Source organism: Pelodiscus sinensis, chromosome 3, assembly GCF_049634645.1.
Source record: "Pelodiscus sinensis isolate JC-2024 chromosome 3, ASM4963464v1, whole genome shotgun sequence".
Lineage (NCBI taxonomy): Eukaryota > Metazoa > Chordata > Testudines > Trionychidae > Pelodiscus > Pelodiscus sinensis.
The window spans coordinates 63,702,926-63,725,035 of NC_134713.1; the positions used below are offsets into that span (position 1 = coordinate 63,702,926).

The following is a 22,110-nucleotide window of genomic DNA, read 5'->3' on the forward strand; positions in this document are numbered from 1 at the left end:
AACTTATTTTTCTTCTTAATGGTAGCCTTGGAAATATAAACTAAAGCATATCTAATCCCCTGTCACTGATTTGTCTAAAGAATCATTAATTATTCACAGCTCCCCTCATGGACCTAGGGCTGGCCTTTTGAATCAAGAGAAAACATAATGAAAGATTCCCTGATTTTTAGGATACCAAATTAGATCTAGCTGAAAGGAGTAGTGCCAGTCAAGTTAGGCTGCAGCTGATAAGCTTGAGACCTGCTGCAAGTTTGTTATCAATTAGATAGCTGCAGCATGAGAGGCAGTTTACTCTAATGCATCAATCAGTGTCCAGAACTAAAGGAATAATCCCTCAACTCTGCTAATGATGCTCTGAATTACCTTAGAGCTATCAAAATTTTCAAATGCTTACAACTGGGCACCAAAATACAGAAATGCTCAGTATCTCTGAAAATCAGATTATTCTTATTTAAATGCCTAACTTCATACACACATTTGAAAACACTGGCTTTAACCTTTCTGTGCCTCAGTTTCCATATCTTTAAAATGAGGACAATACTCCATTCATATAGTAATTGCAGTAGATATTAGTGTTCATGAAGCTCTATAGATGTCCTAATACTCATAAAAAGAATAGATAATCCCCAATTGATTTGAACAATTGTCCCAGGCAAAAGAAGTCTAAGGACTTATTTACATTTACTACAAAATGTTATGTTGGAATATGACTGAAGAGTCAAGTTAGCTAGCATGAAGCCAAACATAAATGACTGATCAATATAGTCCAGGACAAATTATGTTAAATATCACATCAAATAATAATTATTAAACTCTCGGCCAAGATTTACTGAATCACTGTACTGTCTCTAAGCCGTATTTGGGGGGGGGGAGCAAAATTCAAAGAACCCTGTCTAAGATTCCCACTGCATCTTTTACTACACTGTTCTTATGTCTATGACAGCAGAATAATGAAGAATTTCCTCTTCTTTAAAGCTCTATTGTTAAATTCATGCATTAAAAAGTCAGAACCATTTGGACCACCTTTTTCTACATCACCACTGTGCTGAGTTGAATGTCTACATCAAGATCAATAAGGAAGAATTTAATTTTGCAGTTACAGAGATAACTTTAACAGCCCTTCAGCACTAATTAGCAACCATCTTTTAAAACAAGACTCATCTCATGAATTTAAAAAATGAATATATATCCAGAGTTAAGAACGGCAGTGGAAAAAAATTCATCTAACATCAGCATTCAATAACAAACCACCTACTAGACTGAATTATTATGATGCTCAAATATGAAATAGAATTCCTTTTTGAAACGCGCACAAAATAATTTAACTAAATGTGCAGTAAATTCTGTAAGCAGTTTTCATTACCCTTCGTTGATCATATTCATTTAGAAATTTGAATTACGAAAAGGGATTTGTGTTATGGAATATTTTATTTTTATCTCATGTTACTTCAGTCAACCAAGACTTTTTAATTTCATTCCATTTTGCTTTTCACTTTACGAAAAAAATTGGAAAAGAATCCAGTTTTATGAATAACTTTATACCAATAAACTGAGCTATTAATATGTATTACAACACAAAAAGTTTTACAAAACACTAAAGGGTGGTGCTGCTTGCTTGCTGCGCTCACCAACCCTCCAGTTGCGGGAGGGGGAAACCCTGGCTCTCCCCTTGGCCACCGGGAAGAGCTGGGCTGCAGCTGCACCAGCCTGGGCACCTTCTTCCTTCCCACTCTCCACCATGGCCAAACCCTCACCCCCGTGACCAGGGTATCCCCCAATCCAGGCCTCCTCCCTGCAGCGGGCCTCTCCCCCACCACCAGAGCCCTGCAATTTTCCTCCCTCACCCCCCAGGCCACAAGCAGCAACAGCAGCTGGATGCTGCTCCGGAGCCATAGGGTGCTGATCCCTGCTGGGTTAGCAGTGTGGAGGAAGGGAGGAGGCAGGGTAGCTGAAGGGGGAGGGGATGTGGGATGCAGAGTTACGTCATTACTTAACTCTGTCATCCCGCAGGAAAAACCCTTTCAAAATATCGAGAGAGAGGTAAAGTCACAGTCCAGCATGCTGTGATAAAACATACAGAAAAGAACAGTTTCTTACCTGTAACTGTTGTTCTTCGAGATGTGTTGCTCATGTCCATTCGAATTAGGTATGCATACCGCGTCTTCCGGAGCGTTTTCCCTAGCGGTACCCGTAGCGCCGCCATGGCGGGGCATAAGTACCCCTGCCGGCGCTGCCCCACCTCAGTTCCTTCTTGCCGGACACTCCAATGAAGGTGAGGTAGGGTGGGAGTCGAATGGACATGAGCAACGCATCTCGAAGAACAACAGTTACAGGTAAGTAACCGTTCTTTTCTTCTTCTAGTGGTTGCTCATGTCCATTCGAATTAGGTGACTTCCAAGCTAACCCCACTTCAAGGAGGAGGAGTCGGAGCAGACAGAAGTTGAAGTCCACGGAAGTTGAACAATCAAAACTATTTTATTCAACCAAGTGAACACAGAACAAATAGTATAAAGTGCAATGTGACAGTGATAAACCAAACATATTTACAGTACAGAGCAGAGGACTGCAGAGCCCACCCCTGCGTCCTCCCTGGTCTGCTGCACCAGCGCGTAGTGCGCTGTAAAGGTATGGAGTGATGACCACGGGGCTGCCCTGCAAATTTCAGAGATTGGAACGTGTGCCCCACAGGCCACCGAGGACGCGTGCGCCCTGCTGGAGTGTGCCGTAACCCAGGGCGGGACCTTCCCAGCCAGGGTATAACACTCCCTGATGCACCCTGCGACCCAGTTGGACAACCTCTGGGTTGAAATGAGGAGGCCCTTCATCCTGTCCACGACAGCAACAAACAGCTGTTGAGACCTGCGGAAGGGTTTGGTCCTATCAATATAAAAAGCTAGAGCACACCTAGCATCCAGGGTATAGAGCACCTGCTCCTTGAGTGAGGTGTGAGGCTTTGGAAAGAGAACCAGGAGATAAATTTCCTGGGACAAATGAAAAGGTGATACCACCTTGGGGAGAAAAGCCGGATGGGGGCGGAGCCTCACGTTACTGTCAGAAAACACCAGGTAGGGCGGATTTATAGTCAACGCCCTTAATTCGGAAACCCTGTGAGCCGACGTAATGGCCACAATGAATGCAACCTTCCAGGAGAGGTGCTTCAAAGAACACATAGCCAATGGCTCAAATGGAGGTGACATAAGCCTAAACAAACAAGGTTAAGGTCCCAAGCAGGGGTGGGGGGGGGTCTAACCAAGGGATATAACTTATCCAAACCCGTAAGGAACCTTTTGACCACAGGGTCAGAAAACAGGGACACTCCTGCCGAACCAACATGGAAGGCAGAGAGAGATGCCATATGGACTTTCATAGAGGAGATAGGGAGGCCACTGGACCTAAGTTCAAAGAGATAGTCCAGAATGGACGGGACAGGGGCACAGGACGGGTGTACTCCCCTGTGGGATGCCCAAGATGAGAAGCGCCGCCACTTAGCAGCGTACGACCGTCTGGTAGAAGGTTTCCTACTACTTAGGAGCATCATCTGTACCTCCCGGGAACATTCCCTTGCTGGTTGGTTCAACCATGGATAAACCAGGCCATCAGGTGTAGAGTCTCGAGACTCGGGTGAACCATTGTCCTCCCGTCCCAAGGTTGAGCGAGGAGAGCCCGGGCTGGCAGGAGCACTATCGGCTCCTTGGTGGACATGTCAACCAGTATGGGGAACCAGAATTGTCTGGGCCACCTGTGGGCTATCGGGATGACCATTGACCTGAAGGTCTTGGCACTGGTCAGAACCCTGGGAATTAGGGAGAATGGGGGAAAGCATAAAGGATGCCTGTCGGCCACGTGACCGTCAGGGCATCCCCCCAGGAGCATTCCCCCAGCCCCAATAGGGAGCAATAGTGTGCCGAGGCAAACAGGTCCAGACGGGGATAGCCCCACCTGTGGAAGATCTGACGAAGGGCCGAGTTCTCGAGGGACCACTCGTGAGCTCCAAAGGACCTGCTCAGAGCATCGGCCAGTAAGTTCTTGCACCCCGGCAGGTACTCTGCCTGCAATTCTATGTTGTGCTGTACACACAGGTCCCAGAGGTGCATGGCCTCATGGCAGAGCGCAGACGACCGGGCACCCCCTTGCCTGTTGATGTAAAATACAGCTGCCGTGTTGTCCAGGCAGGCTAGGACAGAGCGATGAGAGAGCTGCGACCGGAAGGTCTCGCACGCTCTCCTGATTGCTCTGAGCTCCCGCACATTTATGTGTAGGGTGCACTCTGCAGCGGACCACAGGCCCTGGGTCCTGCGGCACCCTAGGTGTGCTCCCCAACCCAGGTCCGAGGCATCCGTGACCAGAGTGAACGAGGGAGGAGGAACAGAGAAGGGGACCCCGCTGCACACTATAGATTCCTGAGTCCACCAGTGCAGTGAAACTATTACCTCCGGGGGCACTGTAAGAACCGTGTCCCAGTGACCCCTGTATTGGTTGAATGCCGCTGCCAGCCAAGCCTGTAAAGGTCTGAGTCTCATCCGGGCATGGCGGACTACATATGTACACGCCACCATGTGCCCCAGCAACCTCGAGCAGACCCTGGCCGTTGTGATGGGGAACCGGGCTAGTTTGGAGACCAGCTCCACTATGGCCAGGAACCTGGCCCTGGGGAGAAAAGCCCTTGCCACCTTGGCGTCCAGGAGGGCACCCACGAATTCTATGTGCTGAGAGGGAGTCAACGATGACTTTTCCTCATTTAGCATGAGTCCCAGCCTTACAAAGAGGGCCCTTGTGAGGGATACGTGGGCCTCTACCTGTTCGTAAGAACGACCATGAATTAGCCAGTCATCCAAGTACGGGAACACATGTACCCCTGATCTGTGGAGGTACGCCGCCACAACTGCCATGCATTTTGTAAAAACCCTGGGTGCTGTAGCAAGGCCAAATGGGAGCACCGCAAATTGGAAGTGGCAGTGGGTCACAATAAATCGGAGGAACCTCCTGTGGCTGGGTCTTATTGCCACATGGAAGTAGGCATCTCTGAGATCAAGAGTGGCATACCAGTCCCCTAACTGTAGGACCGGAATGACGGAAGCCAGGGTAACCATTCTGAATTTGGATTTCACGACTACCTTGTTGAGGTCTCGCAGATCTAGGATGGAACGGACCCCGCCTTTGGGCTTGGGGACTAAGAAATAGCGGGAATAAAAACCCTTGCCCTCCAGGTGCTGAAGAACCCTCTCTACCGCTCCCTTTTCGAGGAGCATGAGCACCTCCTGGTGGAGGGTGTCTTCGTGAGAAATGTCCCTGAAAAGGGACGGGGAAGGAGAGTTGGAAGGGGGCGAGGCCAGAAAGAGGATGGTATAGCCCCACCTGACAATATTTAAAACCCAGGTGTCATTTGTGATTTTTTCCCAGGCTTGAACAAACCGGGATAACCTGGCCCCAAACGGGGGGCCAGGGTGGGAGTCTGGTACATGACTCTCTGGAAGCCTGTCAAAACTGCTGCTTGTGTTGTTGGAAGGAACCTTGACCAACCCCACGGGGTTGCCCCCTCTCGTGCGGCGCCTACGGCCCCTTGAGGCCGGGGAGCCCGCAGCCGCCCCCGTGCCGCCACCGGAAGCACGAGGTCGGCGTCTCCAGTATTCCCCATGGGGGAACTGGGACTGCGGTCTCCCCTGCTGTCTATATGGCAGCTGGCGATGCTGAGGAGCTGGCGTGTGGATCCCCAGGGACTAAAGGGTAGACCTCGTGTCCTTGAGCGTATCGAGCCTTGAGTCCGTATGCTCCGAGAACTGCGCCTTGCCCGTCGAAACGTAGATCTTGTACAGTAGACTGGACATCGGGAGGTATTCCAGACACTTGCAGCCAGGCACCACGGCACATGACCACACCTGACGCCATGGTGCGGGCTGCAGAGTCGACTGCGTCCAGGGAGACCTGGAGGGCTGTACGGGCAATGACCCTACCCTCATGGCCAGAGGTCATGACCGCAAACTCCTGACGGCAGGCATGTCCAAAGTCCGGCCCGCGGGCCAATTGCGGCCCGTGTTCCGGTTTAATACGGCCCCACAGATAATTTGGCAATATCTATCTTTTATGGCCCCCAACGAATCCATATGTATTGAGATGAATACATTGTAAAATCTCAGTTAATGTCAGTTGGTCTAAATCAGTTATAAATATATTTGGACACAACATGTATACTTGGTGTTATGTTCCTGTTCATATTTTTTGAACTTAAAAGTTGACAGACAACCTTTATTACCAATAATATGTAATGTACTTTACAATGTTCCTGACATATATTTCAGCTTCCTGGATTTTTTTTTCATCTGGCCTTCAGATATGAAAGCCAGAGTGATTTAACACCTGTTTAGATTTGTCATCCATGTGACGAAATGAAAAGTATGCTGTTTGCAATAAACTTTGCATAAAATAGTTAATTTGCATTTAATTTTAATGGTTCAAAGAATGTCAGGCAAAATGGTCGGCCCTCACGCTTGTTCACTTCATCAAATCTGGCCCTCTTTGAAAAAAGTTTGGGCACCCCTGCCTGACGGGATTCAGCAGGGAGCTAGTCCTTGAACTTATCCATGGCATGCCAGGTATTAAAAGCATAACGACTTAGCATCGCCTGCTGATTAGCGATGTGGAGCTGCACCCCACCAGTGGCATAAACTTTCTGGTCCATTAAGTCAAAGCGCTTAAGCTCCCTAGCTTTCCGGGATGGCCCCGGCTGGGGGAGCTTTTCCCTCTGGGCCGCCGCCTGGATGACCAAGAACCCCGGGACAGGCTGGGAGTACAGGTGTTCGTGTCTCGACTGGAGAACATAGTAGCGCCTCTCGACACCCTTTGAGGTAGGGATCAAAGTCGCCGGTGTTTGCCACAGGGCATTAGCGATTTTGGCCACCGCTTTGTTCAGTGAAAAAGCCAAACGGGCAGGCGCATCATCAGAAAGGATATCAACCATTGGATCTGTATCCTCCACGACAGGTTCCACCAGGACCCCTAGGTTGGAAGCCAGGCGGCGGAGCAGCTCCTGATGAGCATGGGCATCCATAGTAGGCACAGTCTGTGCCGGGTCTGCAAGGGCCTCGTCAGGAGACGATGATGACGACGACTCCTGTATCGGTGCCGGATCTACAACAGGAACCAGATGCGGTACCGGATGGACGTACGGCACCGCCTGCGGGCACGGTTCCGGCACCGGGGCCTCTGCAGCCAGGTCAGATGGCGGTGGCCTCTGCAGGAAGGAAGGAGGCCAAGACAACGACGCCCAAGGCTGCGTTCAGCAACCCGAGGCATCCGACACCAGAGAGGGGGGCACGGGCCCCTGCCATTGGTGGTAAGACCAGGGAGTCCAGAAAGGCCACTGCGAATGTGGGGGCCAGGTCTGCTGCACCTGCGAATGGTCCCGCCGATGTCGGGAACGGTTTCTATGGGTCGAGGACGCTCCCGAAGACCCCGACTGGAGAGACATCACATCCGAATCAGATGAATAGTCGGACTCTGGCCAGGGAGGTGCAGACGAAGGGTACGGGGCAAACCTGGCCATGGCGGGGGCGCACCTGTGGCGGCACCGGGGGACCCAGACCCGGTGCCGGAAGAGTTACTGTTGGCGCCTGAGGCACCGGGGAACCCAGGCCCGGTGCCGGGAGAGTTGCTGTTGGTGCCTGTGGCACTGGGGGACCCAGGCCCGGTGCCGGGAGAGACGCTGGCGCCTGCGGCACCGGGGGACCCAGGCCCAGTGCCGCAGATGGTGTTGGCACTGAAAAAGCTGCTGAAAAGCTCAGACTCGGTGCCGAGTGCATCATCAGTGCAACTGTCAACTGGGGCACCGGCAAGCCTGTCGGTCATGGCCATGCAGAGGAGAAGCCAGAGCCAACACGGCCTCTAGTGTGGGCGACCTCGACCCTTCCGCCTCAACCGACGACGGAGGGGAGGTGGTGAGGCTGATGAAGTCCTGCACCGCCTCAAAGGTATCCAGCGTGGATGAACGGTGCGGGGCCAGCTGCCCTGGACTGGCAAGGCGTTCTGCCCGTCTACGCCGCACCGCAGCAGATGTGCGCACCGGTGAGTCGGCACCACAGTGCAGGGCTGACATGGTCTTCCTAGAGGGGTATCTTCCATGAGACTTTTTTACCCTCTTGGACGCTGGAGAGTGAGACCGGTGCCGGGATCTCGACGCCGAAGCCCGGGCCCGAGGCAGGACATCACGTGGACGCCAGCGCGCTGCACACCGTAGGGTGATCAGTCAGTACCGGCTGTAAAGCCATTTCTCTGAGGAGAAGTTTTAGGTGGGAGACCCTCTCCCTCTTAGTGCACGGTTTGAAAGACTTGCAGATCTTACAGGCGTCTGCGAGATGGCCCTCACCCAGACACTTCAGACAGCTGTCGCGTGGGTCGCCTTTGGACATGAACTTTGCGCAGACAGCACATGCCTTAAAGCCTTGCGGCCCTGGCATTCCTCACCCCCGAAGGGGGAGAAGGAAAAAACAAAGGACAAAGGAGATACTAACTACCTAACTAACAGAACTATTTACAATGAAAAGAAGAAACGGGAACCATTAACTAAGCTAAATGAGAGAGACAAAGACGCTCCAACAACCGTCACAAGCGGTAAGAAGGAACTGAGGTGGGGCAGCGCCGGCAGGAGTACTTATGCCCCGCCATAGCGGCGCCACTCCAGAGGGTGCCCTGCCAGCGCTATGGGTACCGCTAGGGAAAACGCTCCGGAAGACGCGGTGCATGCGGTGCGCACACCTAATTCGAATGGACATGAGCAACTACTCGAAGAAGAACCTGAAAAACAGTGATCAATTGGGAGTCTCTTCTAAGTTAGCTTATTGTTGGGAAAGGACTTCCCCTTAACCCTTTTTCCTATTTACCACAAACTCAGGAACTATTAATCTCATAATGCAGCGCCATACCATCAATACTACCACCCCAAACACAAACGAGTATCAATACATAAAAGTCCTTGCCCACCAGTCCCACAATTGTACTGAAATCCCAGCTCCTCCCATGTACAGCAGCCCCTTTTGTTAAAGCTCTGTATAGATACAAAATTGGTACCATAGCCACATCTACAAAAATGATCCACAAATATCTGCAAATTTGCAGACTTCTAGATACAAAATCTGTATCTGCAAAAATGAGCCATGGATACAGAGTGTATATCTGCAAATTTGCAGGGCTCTACTAATGGTCAGATCTTGTGAAATGCATAGAGATTTCTCACATCCTCCCAAATACACCAATTCTGACTGGCCCTTTCAAATGGCTTCATTGCAAAGACTATTACCACAATAAACTGATAGCAAACAACTTAAATGGAATCCCCTATCCCAGAATGTTCAGTCTACTCTTTATACCCAAGATTGAACTTTTTAAAAAATGTTTACAATTCCTACTGATGCACTCTTGTTTACTCATTGACAGAAGGAATTCAATGGCCACATAAAACTTACAGGAGGAGCTTGAACAAAACCAGCCAGTGCGACAGAATTATTTTAAAATTCTGTCCAATCATAATCTGCATGTAATGAGGCAGAGCGTTCTCTACCCAAGAAACCCCTATGATTCTTCTGGTAGGCAGAGCCAAACCAATCCCACCCCCTGTAACAGAAACAGAGTTGTGGCAGAAAGTAAAAAAGATGGACTCTCCATCTCAGCTAGGCTGGACCTATGGAGGGAGGCGGATGTCTCCAGCCTACTGCAAAACTCTGAAACCTGAACCTGCACTGTGCAGCCCCTTGCCCCTGGAGGAGATCGACCATGAATAGTTGCCAGGACTGCCATCAGCCAAGTACCCTGAGGAGACGAGACACCAGCCAACTGGATGGTGTATATTCTTTGGCAATAACAAAGCATAATAATTTCTGTGAGTGTTCAGTGAGAGGAACTGGACACTGCAGAAATACACCTCTAGGGAACTCTGGTACACTGAATATTATGTGCAAGGCAAAGTTAAGACTGGCATGATCCTGAGGATTTTGCTGGTGAGGCAGACAGATTCGTATGGTAGGTAGCTGACTCTCACAAATTTCATTCCAGCAAAGTTACCTCCTTCTGTGGTAGGGTGGGTAGGACAATGATTTATGATTCTGAGGAATGTGAGCTCATATCACACTTGGCATGAAGAAGCTGGGCTTCCCAGACAAGTGTGTCAATCTCATCAACAAGGAAATAATTGTACAGTATAAGGATCCTCTCAATTTTGCCACTAATTTGTTCCCCATAATGATCTGGAATATGGCAAGTAAAATCTGCCAATGCTCAGAACTCCAGGGGCTGATAAGTATTTACTTACCAAAGGAGGGGATTTCCACAAGCCCAAAACCATTACCCTTCAAAATCTCTCAACACATCAAAGCTGCAAAAGGACACACTGACATCACCTCATAAGAGTAAAACCACCCATCAAATGTAAGGACCAACAGGATAAAATTATCCAGGTTTACAAGTAGCAGCTTACATGCCAATCTGAGGTCACATTTTGTCAGGTGAATCCTTATCTCATATCAATTCTCTTGTATAATCAAAGGATTAGTTACTACTGATACAACAGTCCTCCAAGAAAATAAGATTATAGGAACACAATAGGGATTGCCATACCAAACTAGACAAATAATCTATATAGCACAGAACTGTGCCTCTAATACTAAATTGTAAAAAAACTTCCAGTGATTTCATTCTCTTCACATTTTGCCACCTATTTACCTTCTTCCAAGATACTAATACATAAAACCACTCAACTGAAAAAGCTCTAAAAGACTCTCTCAGCCTCTTTTTAGGCAAAACACAGAACCAGTACTCCATCCTTATCTTCCCTCCCCTATCAGCTTCCTTCAACACTGACAACCATGCTCCTCTTCTTGAAATCTCATACACTCATGACTTCTGCAACTCTTTCCTCCTCATAGTTCTTTTCCCTCCATCTCTCACCACCATTCAACTATTTGTAGAGACTCCACAGCACTGTGTTCTTGTTCCCCTTCTCTGCTCCCTTTATAATTTATGTCTGGCTAAACCAGCGGTTCCCAACCTTTTCCAGATGGGGACCCATTTTGACAATTCAGAAAGACTTGGTGACCCAATGCAATTCAAAAACGGGGGGGAGGAGGGAGGGCAGAGCCACCTGAGGAGACACTTAGCAACCCTTTTGAAATGTAATGGCAGCCCATATTTGGGTCCCAACCCATAGGTTGGGAAACCCTGGGCTAAACTAATTGGAAAACACAAATGCAACTACCATTTCTATGCTGATGCCTTACAGATCTACCTCACTACTCCAAACTTGTCTCCTCCTATTCAAACAAAAAATCTCAAATTCCCTCTCCAACATCGATCTACTCATGGTAAGAGCTGTCACGTAAGCTCAACATGGCTAAAACAGAGCTCTTAATCTTCCTTTCCAAGTCTTCTCTGCTTTTTTCCCCCCAACCACTGAATATCACTACCATCCTGCCTATAACTCAAGCTGTAAACTGGGTACCACCTGTAAAGTGGGGTTTTCTTCTTTATTATGCTGCATGGGGGTCTTACTGTCCTGTATTAATATTGTGTGTGCCTCAGTATCTCTGTGTACTCTACAAATGCAGACAATGGGAATAAGGGTGCATGACTTTTGCTGAGACATCTGGGTACAGATGAGGCTTCCCAGATGCCTGCATATAAGCTATGGCTAATATCCTTCATAACCTGAGAATCAGAAAGGGTATGCAACCAGGGGATGCTTTGCCAAGGAAGCAGGACAAAGCCAAGGGAGAAGCGAAAGGCATGTTGCAGTCCAGACAGTATGGTTCAGTTCAGTCTGCTGTGGAGGACTTGAAAAGAGTGTAATCTAAGGCATCTGGGCCCAGGTTTCCTGCTAGATGGACTTGGCTGAAAGTCACTGATTTCTGTGCTAACCAGTTCTGTTTTACATTGTGTACTTGTCAACTAATAAACCCTCCATTTTACATGCTGGCTGAGAGTAAAACATGACTAAAGAGTTGGGGTGCAGGGTTCTTTGGCCTCCTCAGAAGCCACATTCAGGTGGACTTGCTGTGGGAAGCACAAGGTGAATGGGTGCCAAATACCCTGAGATCAGATCCAGGAAGTCCAAAGCTAATACACATTCCACCTTCGAAGACTCCTTAAAGCTCTTCTTTTCTAGGATACATACAAAAAACTTGAGACCACTGTCCAACATGCTAATACTATCTCATTGTTTCCTTGTACGTAGTCATCTGTCTTTATCCATTTGTCGATCAGCCCTGTTTCATACTTATGCTCTCTGGGGAAGGTTGTGTGTGTGTGTGTGTGTGTGTGTGTGTGTGTGTGCGCGCGCGCGCGCGTCCATACAATGTCTACCAAAATGGAGTTTCTTGAACATGACTAGCACCTAAGAAACTATACAGTAATACAACAGAGTCTATTCAGTTGCATATGAAATTCACATTTAATAAGACCAGATATTATTTAGTCTACTTTTCACATACAAGGTATCCACAGGTCCTGAAAACAGACGAACAACTGTCTGTACCCTAAGGTCTCTCCAGTTTCTATGGAAATGTCAAGGTTTAATGTTGTACAACAACTACAGGTTGTCTAATTCAGTTAACTCATGTGATTAACTCAAAAAAATATACCTTGATTAAAAATTCATCATGATTAATCACACTTTTTAATAACAGTGCTACAAAAAAACCACACTAAAATTAACTAACTATTCTTGGATGTTTTTCTACATTTTTCAAATATTTTGATTTTAATTACAACACAAATGCAAACTATTATGCTCACTTTATACTATTTTTATTATAAAAGTTTGCACTGGAAAAAAAGAGAAGAAATAGTATTTTTCAATTCACCTCATACAAATACTGAAGTGCAATCTCAATAGTAAAAGTGCAATTTCAAATGAAGTATTTTTGTTGTTACGTAATTGAATGCAAAAACAAAACAATGTACAATTTTAGAGCCCCTAAAAGTCAGCTCAGCTCAGTCCTATATCTTGTTTATCCAACCAGCGACACAAAGAAAGTCTGGTTACAATTTGCAGGAGATAATGCTGCCCAGTTCTCATTTACAATGTCACCTGAAAGTGAGAATAGGCGTTCAAATGGCATTTCTGTAGCCCATGTTGCAAGGTATTTACATGCCAGATATGCGAAACATTCACAATGGCCCTTCATGTTTCAGCCACCATTCCAGAGGACATACTTCAGTACTAAGGACACTTGTTAAATGTTATATTTATGAGACCACTCTTTGGAGGAAAATAGTATGTCATGTTTGGTTTTACGCACATTCTGCCATATATTTCATGTTATAGCAATCTCAGATGATGACCCAACACACACACATTTTTAAAATTTGACAAAATGCAAAGAAGGTACCAATCAGTGTTCTCTCTAATTATTCATACCCCTGATAAGAATGACATCACCTTCAAAATGATGTACATAACAAAATTCATGTGTGGAGGTGGGGCCAAAGATTTCTGAATGTGGGAGGCGGCTCAGGCCTGGGGCAGAAGGTTGGGATGCACCAATGTGAGCGCTCAGGCTGGGGGTGGGTGCTTTGGGGTGGTGCTAAAGTTGAGGGGATAAGAGCTGAAACAGAGGGTTGGGAAACAAGTGCTCTGTCTGTGAATGTGGGCTCTGGGGTGGGACAGGGACCAGGGGTTCAGAACAGGGACAGATGATTGAGGTGCAAGGGCTCTAGCTGGGGGGCGTGGGTTTTGCAGTGTGGCTGGAACAGAGGGTGGGATGCAGGAGTGGGGGAGGTCTCCGGGACAAAGCCAGGCAGGAGGGCTTCTACCCCGGTCCACCCAGGCCACAGCAGGGGGGCCTCAGGGCTGCCCATGCCACAGCAGGGGGTCTCTGGGACCAGGCCACTATGGCTGTGGCAAGGGGGTAATCCAGAGCCAGGACATGTGGGCTGTTGTTGCATTAGAGCAGTGGTAACCAACCAGTAGATCAGGATCTACTGGTAGATCTTGGAGCCTCTGACAGGTGATCCTGACTGGTTTGGCCAAGAGGCTATCAAGTGCCTGCACTTCAGCTGCCCCTCCCACTACAGCTGCACAACTCCTGCCCTTTGCCTTAGAGCTGCTTTTCCCCTCCCCCCTGAGCCTCCTGCTTGCTGTGAAGGGCAGGGGAGGCAAAGGAGGTGCACTGATGTCAAGATGCCCCCTCTCCCACTCTGTATTCTAACTCCACAGAGCAGAGGGGGCACAACAGGACTTGGGATGGCATTTGCTGGCTGCTTTTGGGATTGGTGCATGGCCAGGGCAGGCGTGAGCCTGACTTAGCCCCACTGCACCACCACCCAGGAGCCAACTAAGGTAAGCAGTGCTCAGTCGGAGCCCACATCCTGAAACCCTACCCTAGTCATGAACCCCCTCGTGAACCCCAGGCCTCTGCCCTAGCCCCGAGCACCCCTGCAGCCAAACACCCTCCCAGAGCCTGCACCTAGAACCCCCTCCAGTACCCCAACTACTTGCCCCAAACTCAGCTCAAAGCTCCTCTCTCACTCCAAATCCATTAATCCAAGACCAGAGCCTGCACCCCAACCCACTGCCTCTGCCTAGTGAAAGTGAGGGAGGATGGAGTGAGCAGGGAAGGGGCCTCAGAGAAAGGGACACAAAGGGGGCAGGGCAAGGGTATTTGGGTATGAGGTAAATCTTGGATTGCACTTAAATTCAAAAGGTGATCTCATGCTTAAAAAGGTTGGAGACCACTGCATTAGAGGCCAGGGAAGGATGCCTGGTTCAGGCTATCCCTCCCTTAGTCTCTGTCCCTCCCCCCTGCCTTGTGGGGGTGCCTTAGGCACCTGTACGCTGTCAACTAGGTGACCTCCCAGCTTACAGAGAACTTAGTTACCAATGTGAAATTTCTACAGACAGCTACAATACTCAAACCAAGGTTCAAGAATCTTAAGTGCCTTCCAAAATACTAAGAGGGAGGAGTTAAGCATTCTTTCAGATGTCTTAAAGGAGCAAAAGTCTGATGCAGAAACTACAGAACCTTAACTACCATAAACAAAAATTAACATGTGCTGGTCGCATCTGCATCAGATGATGAAAATGCACATGCATGAGTATGCACTGCTTTGAACATTATCAAGCTGTACCCATCATCAGTACGGATGCATTTCCTCTGGGATGATGGCTAAAGCATGAAGGGACATATGAATCTTTAGTGCATCTGGCACATAAATATCTTGCAATGCCAGCCACAACAGTGCCATGAAATCAGCTGTTCTTATTTTCAGATGACATTGTAAACAAAATGGGTCGACACTGATCTTCTGAAAATGTAAACAAACTCATTTGAGCAATTAGCTGAACAAGAAGTAAGACTGAGTGAATTGTAGGCTCTAAAATTTTATGTTATTTTTGATTGCGGGAAGGGATGGTTACATAATTCTACTTCTGTAAGTTCAGCTTTCATAATAAAAAAAACCTGCACTACAGCACCTGTAATGAGGAATTGAAAAATACTATTTATTTTGTTTTTTTTTTACCTGCAAGTATTTGTAATAAAAATAAATATAAAATTAGAACTGTACACTTTGTATTCTGTGTTGTAATTTAAAACAACGTATTTAAAAATGTAGAGAACATCCAAAAATATTTCAATAGTATTATATTATTTGACAGTGCAATTAATTGTGTGATTAATCATGATTAATTTTTTTAATCACTTGACAGCAGTAATAAGAATAGTTCTATCTATAGGAGAGAAGCCATCCACAAATTTACCCCTCTGTATCTGCATTTTAGTGGCACTCTCATTGACATGGTTGTGTGAAAACATGCCATCCTGGCTGGTAAGTCACTGTACCATTAAGCTCTTCCAGGGCCCACAAGTGCAGCCAATCTTTGCCACTGCCATTTACCCACTGCCCACCATGGTCACTGTGGTTGCCATTTTGCTGAAGTCTCCACAGCTGCACTGAGCCTCTAACTCAGGCTTCCTACTGTCAGTGTAAATCAGACATTTCTTCTGGTGGCATGCCAAGGAAATTTTCATGGCAAAATCTGACATTCAGGTTGGCGACAGGAGACTCACCACTGATGCAAACCCAACTGCAAGATCCCCAAGGAGAGGTAACTGTGGCACATTCTGAGTTTGGACTTACTATCTCTGAATAAGACCAGAGAGAAAAGAGAATGGGTGAAAGTAAGGAATGTAGAATATAATATAATCACTTCTGTTCCCCCACTCAGCTGTGTGTCTTCCGGCAGTCGATCTCAACTATACATAGAGTTACTTTAGAAGTCTGTCTAAATTAACAGCTTAGATTTACTTACCACAAGGCTCATATCACAGTGGATTAAAAGAAAAACTCTCCCATTGACTCCCCTCACTCTGGTGGAGTACTGGACTCAACGGGAGAGCAATCAGCAATCAATTTATCACATCTATACTAGGTGCAATAAATCAACCCTTGCTAGATCCATCATTGCCCCATCAATCCAACCCCTTGTGAGAATAATGCCCTTCAAAAGTTACTCAGCATGACACCAAAAAACTGAATTATGCTGACATTACATAACCTTCCTGAGTGGCTATAGAAGAGCTGCACAGACTTCAGAAAAATGGCAACCATAATCACTATGTGAGTTATGGATCAGTGATTGGAGACGAAGACTGGTTGTAGTTTGTGAACGCTGTGAGAGCTTTATCACTTTTAAGGTTCTAGGGAAAAGAGTGGAAAGACTGAAAGAACCATAGTATTGCCCATCAGTGGTCCCTCTTACCTCCATTGATTTAGATTGCTTGGCTGCAGCAGTTCCCACCTTTACAAGGTATACAACCCTCCTGCAACAGCTTGTGGTCCTAGAGCTCCTCAGCTGTATACTGCTGTTTTCCTGGTGCTCCCTGCCTTCTGCTGCTGCAAGGTGTGAAGCAGCTTTTTCTCTGTAGTTAATTACCTACTCCTCTTCTTCCCATTGCTGCTCAAAGAGCATAAAGCTTCTTGAAACAACCCCCTCCCTCAAGATGACAGCTTGGTGTGTGACTTTCTTTCAACGTAATAGCTCATTCAGGAGAGGAAAGAGAATGATTCCTAAATGTGGCAAGTTCAAGGGGTGGTAAAGACCACAAGGAGGGAGCACAAGCTCCAGAAGGCAGAGGAAATGGGAATGGCACCAACAGGAGAGTCCTCTTCTCAAGGCAACAAACAGGACCCGCTGCCTTTAGTCACCTTAAAACTGTAAGAGCAGACCCATCAAGGAGGTTTCTCTTACCTAATTACCATACCAGTGGTGTCAGTATTATTCCCCTCCCCTTGGACAGATTCCAATCCTACCAAGACCTGTCAATGCAGCCATTTTCTCTCCAAAAAGATGTGAAGAAAGGAGTTGTTCTCTCCTCATCTCTCTCAACAGCCCTAGCAAGGCTGGGTTGAATTACTAAACAACTATACAGGTATTTTATAAATTCAAATTTCAGATAATCTATCCATTTAAAAACTTCAACAAGTGCTGAAAATTTATATGAACTTAATGGGCCTCGTAGCTTAACAATATTTTAGTCAGAGATAAATAGATAAGTTTTAATATACAGGATGGAAATAAGCCGCAATAATTAAAATCACCAAAATGAAGGTACGGACAAATAAGAAAAGCCCCCTTTCAAAACATGTTCATTACACGATAGGAGACTGGATTGGCTTATAGGGGAAATCCTTGGTGAACTTAAGCACAAAAAGGAAGCTTACAAAAAGTGGAAACTTGGACAAATGACCAGGGAGGGGTTTAAATGTATAGCTCGAGAATGCCAGGGGGTTATCAGGAAGGCGAAAGCGCAAATGGAATGGCGACTGGCTAAGGATGTGAAGGATAACAAGAAAGGTTTCTACAGGCATGTTAACAAGAAGGTGATCAGAGAGGGTGTGCGGTCCCTACTGGATGAAGGAGGTAACCTAGTGACAGATGATGTGGGGAAAGATGAAGCACTCAATGCTTTCTTTGCCTCTGTATTCACGGGCAACGTGGGCTCCTGGGCTAAGGCGCTAAGTGACGCAAGATGGGATGAAGATGGACAGCCCTGGTGGGTAAAGAACAGGTTAGGAACTATTTAGAAAAGCTAAATGTACACAAATCCATGGGTCCGGACTTAATGCATCCAAGAGTACTGAGGGAGTTGGCAAATGTCATTGAGGAGCCTTTGGCCATTATCTTTGAAAAGTCGTGGAGATCGGAAGAAATCCCGGATGATTGGAAAAAGGCAAATGTAGTGCCCATCTTCAAAAAAGGGAAGAAGGACGATCCAGGGAACTATAGGCCAGTCAGTCTTACCTCGGTTCCTGGAAAAATCATGGAAGGGATCCTTAAGGAATCCATTTTGAGGCACTTGGAAGAGAGAAAAGTGATTAGGAATAGTCAGCATGGATTCACAAAGGGAAAGTCGTGCCTGACCAATCTGATTAGCTTCTATGATGAGGTAACTGGCTCTGTGGACGAGGGAAAGTCAGTGGATGTGATATACCTTGACTTTAGCAGGCTTTTGATACGGTCTCCCACAATATTCTTGCCAGCAAGTTAAGGGAATGTGGATTGGATAAATGAACGGTAAGATGGCTAGAAAGATGGCTAGAAGGCCGGGCCCAGCAGGTAGTGATCAACGGCTCGATGTCAGGATGGCGGTTGGTTTCTAACAGAGTGCCCCAAGGTTCAGTTCTAGGACCGGTTTTGTTCAATATCTTTATTGATGACCTGGATGAGGGGGTGGATTGCACCCTCAGCAAGTTTGCAGATGACACTAAGCTAGGGGGACAGGTAGATACACTTGAGGGCAGAGATAGGGTCCAGAGTGATCATCACCTTCTTCTAAATACTGAAAACATTATTCCTGTAATCCTGATATCCACTAACCCCAGACTACAAATCTGTTTTAGTTACACAGGACAATATCATTATAATGATTATAGTACATATAAACATTATGCACCTTACCCCATCCAGGAGAGTGTTTGTTAAATGTGTGCGAAGATCTTTACGAAATGGAAACTCCAGGTTAGATACATGAAACACTGAGTTATCTCTATCAATCATATAAACTTCATTCTTGCCATCAATCATCATCATATACCTGCAACAAAAACATTGAAGATGGCATTATACCAACTACATCCTGTAAATGTATAACAATATTTTTATTGTAACTGCCTTAACTAGTTTAATCAAATGTACTCAAAAGAATGAAACTATAAAAATGCATTCAAATGGGAAGTTTTATAGGTCATTGTATAATGATCATTACTTTAGAAAAGAGCTTTTTAACTTCAAATAACTACAGATATATTTCAATACCTAATATTTAGCTTATATGTAAGTTAAAATCAAATAAGCAATTTTTACCTATGACTATTGAATAGATATTAAAATACAACAAAGATCAAAGTCCTATAACAATGGAACTTTGACTCAAACATTCAAAGAAAGAGGGTTCCCTTATCACAAGGCTGTAAAAATATTGATTCTGAGGCACTGTAAACTGGCACAGTTTCATGAACAAGAGAGGGTTACTCAGCTGGTACAGTAACTGAGGTTCTTCGAGATGGTTGTCCCAGTTAGTGCTGCACCTTATGTGTCTGGAACACCGTTGTGCCCCTAGTTGGAGAATTTAGGCAGCAGTGGTCCTCATTAGGCAGTGCACACAAGGCAGCTGGCATTCACCAGTGCAGCTGCTCTGCATACGCAGTCAACCATCCCTTTGGATCTTTCTCTGCCCCAGAAATAGGCGGTTCCAAAGCAGAGGGGAGGAAGGGCAGGTGATAAAGCACTTTCAGGGACAACCATTTCAAAGAAGCTCAGTTACTGAACAAGGTGAGTTACTCTCTTCTTCTTTGAGGAGAGTTCTCATGGGTGCTCCATCTTAGAGGACTATGCAGCAGTAGCCAGAGGAGGAAGCTTCAATTGATCGCTATTATGAACAGCAGCTAGTATCATCTGGCCAAAGTAAGTGCCCTGTGACAGGTAAGTTTCAAGTGCATAGTGCTTGGTAAACATATGAGCGGAGGACCAGCTGGAAGCTCTACAAATCTCCATCAGAGGTATGTTGTTCAGGTATGCTGTAGAAGTCACCATTGCCCTCATGGAATGAGCACATAGCTATCGTGGAGGGTCTCGCCCTAAGTTAGTGTGAGCCAGTCTTATACAGTCCACGATCCATCTGGACAGACTCTGTTTGGAAATTGGCATGCCCTTGGATCTTTCAATAGCTGATACAAATAATCTTGGTGATTTGAGTATCTGTCCAGTTGTGTCCAAATAAAACATGATCACTTTGCGGATGTCCAGTGTATGCAACACAGCCTCTCTGTGTGGGGTTTCAGGAAGAAAGACAAGTAATTAAATGGGTTTGTTACAACAGAAGGGAGTCAGGACTTTTGGGAAAAATTTGGGGTGTGGGCGGAGAATGATTTCGTCCTTATGAAATACCATAAAGAGTGGATCCACCATAAAAACCCCCAATTTCCCTACTTTCCTCATGGAAGTGTTGGCAATCAAGGCGGCCACTTTAATAGACTGGCATAGCATTGAACAGGTAGCTAAGGGCTTGAAGGGTTTGCAAGTTAGCTACCTAAGTACTAGGTTGAGGTCCTAAGCTGGTTTCTTTGTGGGTGGATAAGTACTTTGAATTCCTCTCAAGAACTGATGTCGTCTTTTGGGAGATAAAAAGGGTTATGACAGCCAGGTAAGCCTTCAGGGAGCTAAAAGGAGAACCTCCAGCTTTTGAAGGATAACAGGTACTCCAACACCAGAGGGAGCGAGGCAGATGTGGGAGCTGTTTATTTCTGATGACACCACAAAGAGCACCTATGCCATTTTTGCAGGTATGATTTTCTAGTAATCGACCTGTGACTATTCAGGAGAATTTCTTGTACAGGTCCAGAACAGGTCGCTTCTATTGAGGTGAGCCAGTCAGATACCATACTTGCAGATGGAGAGTCTGGATGTGAGGATGCTGTATGTAACTGCTGTTCTGAGTTAGAAGAGGTGGAAGCATCGGAAAGCACCATGCGCACCAGGAAAGCATACCACATCTGCCTAGGCCAGCAGGGCACAATTAATATTACTGTGGCCTTGTCTTGTTTTATCCTGAAGATTACCTGATGGAGAAGTGGGATTGGTGGGAAAGCATGTGAGTGTGGCATGCTCCATATTACTGTGAACGCATCTCCAATAGAGTATGTTCCAATGCCCACACAAGAACAGTACTGTGGATGCTTCCTGTTGGCACTGGTTGCAAACAAGTCCATCATTGGCAATCCCCAATGATTGAATACTTGTAAAAGGAGATTTGTATCAATCTCGCATTCAGGATTCAAGTTGAAATGTCTGCTGTGGTCATCTGCCATAGTACTGTCCTTGCCTGGCAAGTAGGTGGCCCAGAGGTGTGGAATACACAATTTCCATAACTGGACCACTTCCAGGCAGAGGCGGTAATATCCGGTTCCACCCTGGTGATTTACGCAGTACACTGTTGTCAGATTGTCCATAAAAATCTGTACTATCCTATGCAAATTAGATGTAAAAAATGATGACAAGAATTGCTTACTGCTCTGAGTTCCAACATGTTTATGTGCAACCTGGACTTCTCTGTAGATCACTGATTTTGCACCACCTGGTGGCTGATATGTACACCCTACCTCAAAAGAGATGCATCTGTCATAGGGGTTATGGATGATGGTTCTGGGTGGAAAAGAATTACTTTGCACACACTTCGTGGATTTGTCTACCAGGCTAATGACTGTTTCACTTTGACAGGAACTGTGATGCTTTTATAGATGCTGTGGAAATATGTTTTGCAAACTATACTTAGCCATAACTGCAGCAGTCTCATGTATACTCTACCATGTTGCACAACAAAGGTGGTTGCTGCCATGTGACCCAATAATTGAAGGCATGACTTTGCAGTGACCTGAGGACTGTGTTGTGATGTTCCCATCAGTTCCATGACTGTCTGGAACCTTTGTTGTGGGAGTGAGTATATCGCTACTGTGCAGTCCAGGTAAACGCCAATGAACTCCAATTTTTGTGTTTGCATTTCTGAAGATTTAGCTAGGTTCTAAACATTGACATGGTAAGGCTAACTGCTTTTTCTGTCTCTTCATAAGTCT

At 46.3% G+C, this 22,110-nt stretch overlaps 1 protein-coding gene across 5 annotated transcripts in view; it reads right to left on the reverse strand.

Moving 5' to 3' along the window:
• The window catches only part of RNGTT (RNA guanylyltransferase and 5'-phosphatase), a 431,251-nt gene that overhangs the window by 282,423 nt on the left and 126,718 nt on the right, over window positions 1-22,110 (reverse strand). For all 5 annotated transcript variants that reach the window (XM_075923868.1, XM_075923870.1, XM_075923869.1 and 2 more), the window contains one exon: window positions 18,941-19,076. In XM_075923868.1, coding sequence (XP_075779983.1) covers window positions 18,941-19,076 — 136 coding nt within the window. The remainder of the gene's footprint in view (window positions 1-18,940; window positions 19,077-22,110) is intronic.